Below are 9,367 nucleotides of genomic sequence, written 5' to 3'. Positions count from 1 at the left end.
GAAGCCCAAGCGCTACCGGCTTCACAGTTTGCCGGGCAGCCTCCAGACCCTGCGCCCCCGGCTGGGCGCTTCCCCTCCTGAGCTCCAGCTGCGCTGGGGAAGCGCCGGCCGGGGGCGCAGAGTCTGGGGGCTGCCCGGCAAACCGTGAAGCCGGTAGCGCTCGGGCAGCCCTTTCTGCGTGGCTGGGAGTGGGAGGGAGGAGGGGGCGAAGTTAGGGCGGGGAAGGGGCGGAGTTGGGGCGGGGCGGGGGGTGGGGAAATGGGCGGGGCCAGGGCCCATGGAGGGTCCTCTTTTTTTATTTGTTAGATATGGTAACCCTACTGGAAGGCGCCGGGGGCAGCAAGTGGGGGTGGGGGATATTCAGGGGAGGCGTGTGGGGGCAGCAGGAGGGGCCGGGGGAGAGACCTGGGCCCTGAATATTGCTGGAGCCCGGGCACCATGAGCCCATATATCTCGCCGCCTATGCTCAGCAGGGCCCTGCCTGGTTCCAAAGGGCTGCGTGGGGCAGGCGGCGGCTAAGAGCTGCCTTTGGTGAGAGGCTCTGGGCTCACCTGCAGGGCCGGCTTTAGCAAGAGCGGGGCCCGATTCCTGGGGGCGGGGCTTGCTGCAAACCATGTTCGCCGGGCTTGGCTCCGGCCCAGAGCCCCTTGGCGGCCAAACCTGAGCCGCGTCGCGGGGGCCGGGCCGGGCTGGGGGGGGCCGGACCCGAAGCCGCGCCACGGGGGCTGGGCCAGGGGGCTGGACCCGAAGCCGCGCCGCCGGGGCCGGGCCGGGGGGCTGGACCCGAAGCCACGCCGCGGGGGCCGGGCCAGGAGGCTGGAGCTGAAGCCGCACCGCGGGGGCCGGGCCAGCCTTGGGGACTGGAGCCGAAGCCGCGCCGAGGGGCCGGGCCGGGGGGCCGGAGCCGAAGCCGCACCGCGGGGTCCAGGCTGGGCCGGAGCCGAAGCCACGCAGCGGGTTGGGCCGGAGCCGCGCCGCAGGCCGGCGCACTCGGCCGGAACCGGGGCCGGACTAGGCCGTGCCTTCCCGGAGCCCTTCTCGCGCCCCCCACCATCCCGGGTTATCTGGTGCTGCCTGCCCGCCCCTGCTTCTTTTCAGACTTCCCGCGAACCTCTGATTCGCGGGAAGCAGGGGAGGGGGAGGAGCAGGGGGCGGAGCATTCAGGGGAGGGGAGGAGGGGCCGGGGAAGTGAGCTGGGGGCGGGGTGGACAGCTGCAGCGCGGGGCCCTCTTATCGCGGGGCCCAATTCAGCCGAATCGGCTGAATCGGCCTAAAGCCGCCCCTGCTCACCTGGGATTGGAAAGGACACCGAGAGCTCAAGCCTGGACAGTGGCTTAGCCCTGCCTCTCCGTGCCAGCCCCGGGCTGCGGGATGCTGCAGCCAGGTGACTATTAGCCCTGCTTTCTATGCCAAGGCTGCTGGTGTGGCTGGGAAGGCTCCCTCGGCCAGGCGCCCTGGAGGGGCCCAGTACAAGCCTCCCGCAGGTTGGGCTGGGCTCACTGCAGCGCGCCGTGGGGAGAGACGGGGCTGCTGGTGCTGAGGGCACGGCCCTGCCCCTGGGGACGGGTACGGAGGCCTCAGGGCCCAGCACATTAAAGGGGTCACTCCCAGGAGACTGGTGACCTAGACCAGACTGGACTGCACTGGAGGTGGGGGGGGGGCAGTGCAGGCTGGGGGTGTCTCTCTCTCAGCGGTGACTCAAACAGGAGAGCTGGGTCTGAAAGCTTCCCAGCCTGATCCCTGCACCACCCACAATGACGTGATGGATACAAGTTACCTGTGCACACAACACCGGCATCTTCTCCGTGGGTACAGTTATTGTCTCCCCAAGGCCGAGTCCTGCAATCGGAGAGGGCAACTTCTGTCCCTCTGCAGTTGACGTTAGCCAGCCAGATACGGTCAGATCCTCGCCCAAATCGAGCCCCTCCCAGGGCTGATAACGCTGTCCCACAGCCCAGCTGCCTGCACACGACTCCGGCATCCTGTAAGTCCCAGCTGTCATCACACACGGTTCCCCACTGCTGGTTGTGAAGCACCTCGACCCTCCCAGCACAGTGATTCGGGCCGTTTGCCAGTCGGATCTGAGCCACTTCTGAGATGCCAGCGTCTGCAAACACCCAAGGGAAGAAACACTCAGGGAGGTTCCTGTGCATCCGATCACTAGTGATTCTAGTGAAAAAACTGTTACCTACCTCTCGTAACTGTTGTTCTTCGAGATGTGTTGCTCATGTGCATTCCAATAGGTACAAAAACAACGAGGAGTCTGGTGGCTCCTTAAAGACTAACAGATTTATTTGGGTATAAGCTTTCATGAGTTTAAAAAACCTCCAGAAGTGAGGTTTTTACCCACGAAAGCCCAAATAAATCTGTTAGTCTTTAAGGTGCCACCAGACTCTTTGTTGTTTTTGTAGATACAGACTAACATGGCTACCCCCGATACTTGATTCCAATAGGTGACTCCCAAGCAGTTTCCCTGGGGGAGGGGTTGGAGTTCACCTGGTTGAGGAATGCAGGACTGTCCTGCCAAAGGCTGCATCATTCCTTGCCTGTTGGGTAATGGTGTAGTGTGATGTGAAGGTGTGGACAGAGGCCCACGTTGCTGCCATGCATATTTCCTGGATAGGGACCTGTGCCAGGAATTCTGTCGCTGATGCCTGCACTCTCATGGAATGCACCGTAAGCGAAGGGGCTGGAATTTTAGTCAGGTCGTTGCAAGTCCTGATACAGGACGTGATCCATGATGAAATGCACTGGGATGAGATCGGAAGCCCCTTCATCCTTTCTGCTATTGCAATAAAGAGCTGTGGTGACTTATGAAATGGCTTTGTGTGCTCAGTATAGAATGCTGGGGCACACCTGACGTCCAGAGAATGGAACATGGGCTCTCTGTTACTGATATGTGGCTTAGGGAAGAACACAGGTAAAAATATGTCCTGGTTCACATGAAACTGGGCGACTACCTTTGGCAGAAACGCGGGGTGAGGGCGTAGCTGCACCTTGTCTTTATAAAAGACTGTATTATAGTGGGGCTCGGAAGTCAGCGCTCTGAGCTCGGATACCCTTCTGGCCGAGGTTATGGCCACCAGAAAGGCCACCTTCCAGGAAAGGTAGGACAGAGGGCAGGTCGCCAAAGGGTCGAAAGGGGGCCCCATGAGCGTGGACAGGACCAGGTTGAGATTCCAATGGGGAACGGGCTGTTGTACCTGGGGATAAAGTCTGTCCAAGCCCTTGAGAAACCAGCCCACCATGGGATTACTGAAGACTGACCTCCCCGCTGCCTGCAGGTGGAAGGCCGAAATGGCAGCCAGGTGTACCCTGAGAGATGATATTGCCAATCCCTGCAGCTGGAGGTATAACAGGTAGTCCAAAACCAGGGGAATTGGCGCTGGCTGAGGTTCAGTGCTCCTCTGCAGAGACCAGATGCAAAAGTACTTCCACTTTGCCAGGTACGTGTCATGAGTGGAGGGTTTCCTACTTCCCAGCAGGACCTCCCTCACTGGGTCCAAACACTGAAGCTCATGAGGGTTCAGCCATGGAATTTCCACGCCATGAGGTGGAGGAACTCCAGGTTGGGGTGGCTGTGGTCCTATGTGATGAGGCTCAGGCACACAGGAAGGGCTACTGGTCTGTCCACTGAGAGGTTCATCAGCATGGTGAACCAGTGCTGGCGGGGCCATGCTGGTGCTATGCGGATAAAGGAAGCCCTGTCCTAGCAAGTCTTGAGGAGGACTCTGTGTATGAGAGAGAAGGGCGGGAACGTGTACAGCAGGTGACTTGTCCATGAAAGGTGAAAGGCGTCTGCGATGGAGCCTGGGCTGTGGTTCAGGAAAGAGCAGAACCGCTGGCACTTCCTGTTGCTCCGCGTCGCGTAGAGGTCTATGTGCGGAAAGCCCCACCTCTGGAAAATTGAGTGCGCGATGTCCGGCCTGAGGAGACTATGAAACGAGCGGCTGAGGTGATCAGCTAGCTCGTTTTGCGCTCCCGGAAGGTGCGATGCCTCTAGGTGTACCGAGTGAGCCATGCAAAAGTCCCACAGCTCGAGGGCTTCCTGGCACAGAGGAGAGGAACAAGCACTACCCTGTTTTTTTATACACAACATCGCTGCAGTGTTGTCCGTCAGCACCGACACACATGCGTCCTGAAGGCGGGCCTGGAACTCTTGACATGCCAGACGAACCATCCTCAGCTCCCTTACACTGATGTGCAGCGATAGTTCTGTGTGGGACCATAGCCCTTGGGTTATGAAATTGCCCAGGTGCGCTCCCCAACTGAGCGCCGAGACGTCTGTGACTAGTGATAACGTAGGATGGGGTTTGGCAAAGGGTACTCTCGCTGCAGCCACGAGTGGAGAGACTCGAGAATGCAAAGGGGGAGGGTAACTATCCGGTCCAGTGGGTCCCTGCCCGGCCTGTGTACCCGCGCCAACCACGCCTGGAGGGGCCGAAGGTGCAACCTGGGGTGTGCTGGACCACGTATGTGCAGGCCGCCGTATGCCCAACACTTTCATGCAATTTCTGGCCGTGGTTGTGGGGAATTGGCGAAGGTTTTTGATAATGTCCGTGAGGTGCTTGGACACGCAGCTCGGGCAGGAACGTCCTGGCCTGTGTGGAGTCCAAGAGAGCTCCTATGAATTCTATTCTCTGCGTCGGGGCTAGTGTGGATTTGGGCACATTCAATATGAGGCCCAGCCTGTGGAAGGTGGCCTGAGCCAGAGACACATGCTCTGCCGCCTGTGCTTGTGACTCGGCCTTGATGAGCCAGTCGTCCAAATATGGGAATACTTGCACCTGACGTTTGCGGAGGAAGACTGCCACGACTGATACCAGTCAGCTCTGTGTTCTTGGGGAACCAGGGTGCAGTATCCAGCCTGTCTGACTCATGAAAAATACCTCCCTACCAGCCTCTGCTTAAAACAAAACCCATCAGAGAAAAGACTTGCAGAGAGCTGTGAAGGGCGTTGGCCTCTCCTGACAAGGGTGACAAGATTAAGACATCTCCATTAGCATACAGAATGAAGATCAGAGACAACTCCCCAAGCCTCATCTGCATGAGAGATGGGACAGGGAGACATCTCAATTTGCATACAGAATGGAGAACAGAGAACCGCACTGAACTCTGGGACCAGAAAAACAGGGATGCACTGCATCATGGGAATCTCTGCTCCAGATGTTAATGAACCCATGCCTGCACACACCCAGCTCAGCAGTTATCAGACCAATTCTAGTAATGAATCCTTGATTGACATCCAAAATACTGAAACAGCCTAGTTGCATTGGGAGCTCCCTGGAAGAAAACCCCACCCATAGCCAAGAGTGATCAGCTCCTATTGTCTAGTCTAAAGAAAACCTATGAGTCATCAGTTTACCTATAAACAAATCTAGTGTTCTCCCTTGAACCATTGTATTTTCTCTACAAAAATCCCTACTCACCCAAGCTTTGCATCAGTTCCACTGGGCCTCCATCTCCTGACTGATCATGCTGGGGGCTCTGCCTGTCTCCTGCCCTCGGGAGCCTGAGCTACCGCCATCACCTGGGAACCCCGACCAGTTCAAGCTTGAGGGAGCAGTGAGATCCCCTTCTTTCTCTCTCTCTTTGTTTTCCTCTCTACCTTAAATATTAACCTTTAATCATGTATGTGATGTTGGTTTAGCTCCTTGTGTAGTGATCACTAGTATTCAATAAATAACTTGTATGGTTAAGCTGGTTGCTTCTCTCTCTCTTGCTGAACTTTACTCTTTTGTGTTCTTAGCTTCCCCCATTCACTCTACAGCGACACTTCTTTTACCTAAGCTAAAGATCCCTGCAGCGCCCGAATCCTGTGGGGTTTGCTCATCAAGTAGGTTACTGCCAGTACAATTGTGATGTGAGAGTGGGGATACGGATGTGCTGAATCTGGGACACATAAGGGTAACAGCTTGAAAGTGCTGCTTGACCCAGTCCATGGAGCTCAGGGGCATATAAGGGGATGCAGCTTGAAAGTGCTTCTTCCTCCAGCCCAGTGAGTCCAGAGACATATAAGGGGTCAGTTTGAAAGTGCTGATTGACCCGGTCCGCTCAGATTTGCTCTGTTAATGTATGCGTGGGGGTGGGTGTTCATCCAGTTCTGGGTCTGGAGGAACCCAGCCCTGGGGAATCTAGGTCCTGCAGGATAGCTCCATTGGAAGGGGACTCGCAGAAGGGAGAAGTAGAGTTCCATATGAAAACACAAGTGACACAAGCAGTACATTGATAGAATTACAGACCCCCCCCCCCCCGAAGAATAACCCGAATAGATGAGCATACCCCAAAGTAACGGACAAATCTGGTAACACAACTGCCATACACTTTGTGACTACCTGGCGGGCCGCCGAGAGCCCAAATGGGAGCACCCTGAACTGGTATTGCTGGCCACTGACCACAAAACGAAGAAAACGTCTGTGGGCCGGGATAATGGAGATATGAAAGTACGCATCTTTCAAGTTGAGGGCGGCGTACCAGTCCCCTGGATGCAGGGAAGGAATGGTGGTGGCCAGAGAGACCATGTGAAACTTCACTTTCCTCATGAATGTGTTGAAGTCTTGCAGATCCAGGATAGGCCAGCGGGGGAGTAGAATCCCTTGCCCCTGAACTCCTGAGGAACCGCCTGTATTGCCCATAGAGCGAGGAGTGATTGCACCTCTTGCAAGAGGAGTTGTTTGTGAGAAGGTCCCTGAAGAGGAACGGGGAACGGGGGGTGGGAGAGTGGGAGGGAACAGAATTGGATAGAATATCCCATCCCTACCGTGCTCAGGACCCAGTGATCTCACGTGATCTTGGACCAAGCACGGTAGAAGCGGGAGAATCGATTCACAAAGGGAGGATAAGGATCTGAGTTCAATACTGATGCTCCGTCCTCGGGTGCATCTTCAAAAGTTTGGCTTTGGGCCTAGGGGCTGTTTGGCCGAACCCTGGCCTTGGCCTGAGGAGGACTGTGGTGGGCACCTCCTATTATTCCTGTCCCGTCTCCTGGACGAGTCTCACCTCAGAGGTCCAGAGTAGAAGTGAGACGGGGGCTGAGGCTTAAATGACTTTCTTTGGGGTGCAGGGATGTGGACACCCAAAGACTTTAAAGTCACCCGCGATTCCTTAAGGCTGTGCAGGCAAGAGTCTGTATTTTGGGCAAACAGGCCTGCACGGTCAAAAGGGATGTCCTGGATCGTGTTCTGGACCTCAGGTGGAATCCCCGACACCTGCAGCCACACATTGTGTCTCCTTGTAATGGCAGTGGCCACAGTACAAGTCGCCAAGTCTGCCACTTCTAACGCGGCCTGGAGGGAGGTTCTCAAGACCACTCTGCCCTCCTTGAGGGGAGCGCTAAACTCCTTGTATGAGTCAGCAAGAAGCAACTCCTGGTATTTTGGTAACGAGCTCCAGGAATTGAAAGCATAGTGGTTGAGTACCACTTGCTGGTTGGCCACTCGAAGCCAGAGTCCCGTGGTCAAGTAGGCCTTCGGCCAAAAAGGTCCAGCTTCTTAGCGCCCCGTGACTTTGGGGCGGGACCCGGCTGCCCCTATCGCTCCTTATGATTTGCCGCATGAAGCTCCAGAGTACCCGGTTGGGGTGGGTGAAAAGGTGTTCGTACCCTTTCTGCGGCACAAAATAGCATCTCTCCACCCATTTAGCAGTGGGTGGTATTGAGGCCGGAGTCTGCCAGAGCACCCTAGGAGTGTTCTGGATCATTCTTATCAGGGGCAAGGCCACCCGAGATGGACCCTCCAGGGCAAGGATGTTCACCATCGGGTCCGACTCCTCTGTAACCTCCTCTGCCCGGAGATTCAGGTTTAGGGCCATCCTCCTGAGAAGGTCCTAGTGTCCCCTGGTGTCTGTCATCCGGCGAGGAGGAGGAGGAGGCCTGTGGGACCAGATCTTCCTGCCTTTCTGGATCTCTGCAGGCTGGGTCGGGTGCCTTGGTTCCCCTGTAACTGGAGGTGGCTCCAGTACAACTGGTGGCACCGGCTCTGGTGCTGGGCCTGAGCGTGACGGCCCAGAGTCCCTGTCTCGTGCGGGCTCCTCAGGAGCCCTGGGGGTGAGGCGAGCCACTGACACTGCTGGGGGCCTGACCCAGAGTCTGATGATCGGTCCAAGGAGTCCAAAAGGGCCATTGTACCTGGCCCTGCCACTGGGGTGGCCAGGAGACCGCCGGTGCCGATGAGTCCACGGCTCTGGAGTGCCAGTAGCGGGAGCGGTACTGGCTGTGTCAAGAGACAGAAGACTCAGCATCTGCCTTGGATGAGTACTCGGTGCCCGACCACAAGGGAGTGGAGCGCGACGGTTCTGGGGAGCGGTACCGTGGCGATGGTGAGCGGTGCCGTAACATTATGGGCTTGTCGCGATGATGAACCAGGGGCGATGCTGCCATCAGTGCCACAACTGGTGCCGGAGCCATATGCAGCGCCTCCATAGAGGCTGCAGCCGGTGCCATCGTCAGTGCTGCTGATGGTGCCTGAGCTTATGGTGCCGAAGTTCGTACCTGCAAGGCCGGGGACTGCGCCATCATGGCAGTAGGTCCCGCGCTGCCTCGTAGGTGTCTGGCATGGAGGGGAGGTCGAGCTCTTCCTTCAAATCTTCCTGAGTCAGGGAGTCCACCAGCACCAGACTCGCCGAGCCTCCGGTTGGGGCCAGAGTCAACGGCGCTGAGTCTTGAGGTTGAGACCGTGGGTGTCCCGCCACAGGATGCACCCCACTGGAATCCTCTCGCGGCTTCTTGACGGGGGAACGAGCCCTGTCCGCCTTCTTTTTCTTAGGCAGCCCCGGGGACACTGAGTGGTGCCGCCTGGTAACACTGGCCTTATGAGCAGGGGAGCGGAGCCAGTGCTCCTTGCAGGAGTCCTTTCTCGGTGCCGGGACATCCTGCACCGAGGCCCGGCGCTGCGCACCGATGATGCTGGTGCCATTTCCGGTGCTGGCTGGGGCGAAGGGCCGACTCCATCAGGAGGAGCTTTCAACGATAGTCCCGCTCTCTCTTAGTCCTGGGTCTAAAACTCCTGCAAATTGGGCCCTTGTCTGTCTGATACTGTCTCCTAAGCACTTGAGACGAGGAGCGTGCAGATCGCTTGTGGGCATAGGTTTGGCACAACTCTTGCACACCTTAAACCCCTGTGACCGAGGCATGCCCAGGTGCCTGGGGAAACTGGGGTGGGGGGAAAGCCCCCAAAGTCAGTCCACCTTACTAGAAACTAGGCAACATCGTTTTGTGGCAGCCCTGGGTCCAAGCTGGTAGTGAGTGGAAGTCGCAGCCATTGTAGCTCTCTGATGCCCAAAATGTGAAATGAGCTGCTGGGGTTAATTCCCCTCCGTGACAAAACAGGTGAACCGACACACATGCGCCCTGAAGGTGAGCCTGGAATGC

General features: G+C 57.3%; 1 protein-coding gene across 13 annotated transcripts in view; it reads right to left on the bottom strand.

The window, feature by feature from the left end:
- The window catches only part of LOC117888795 (deleted in malignant brain tumors 1 protein-like), a 160,835-nt gene that overhangs the window by 25,035 nt on the left and 126,433 nt on the right, over positions 1-9,367 (bottom strand). For all 13 annotated transcript variants that reach the window (XM_034792523.1, XM_034792535.1, XM_034792527.1 and 10 more), the window contains one exon: positions 1,778-2,107. In XM_034792523.1, the coding sequence (XP_034648414.1) occupies positions 1,778-2,107 (330 nt within the window). The remainder of the gene's footprint in view (positions 1-1,777; positions 2,108-9,367) is intronic.

The sequence above is a fragment of the Trachemys scripta genome, chromosome 16 (genome assembly GCF_013100865.1).
Source record: "Trachemys scripta elegans isolate TJP31775 chromosome 16, CAS_Tse_1.0, whole genome shotgun sequence".
NCBI classification, from domain to species: Eukaryota; Metazoa; Chordata; order Testudines; family Emydidae; genus Trachemys; species Trachemys scripta.
This window is presented reverse-complemented; position numbering and strand designations above follow the sequence as displayed.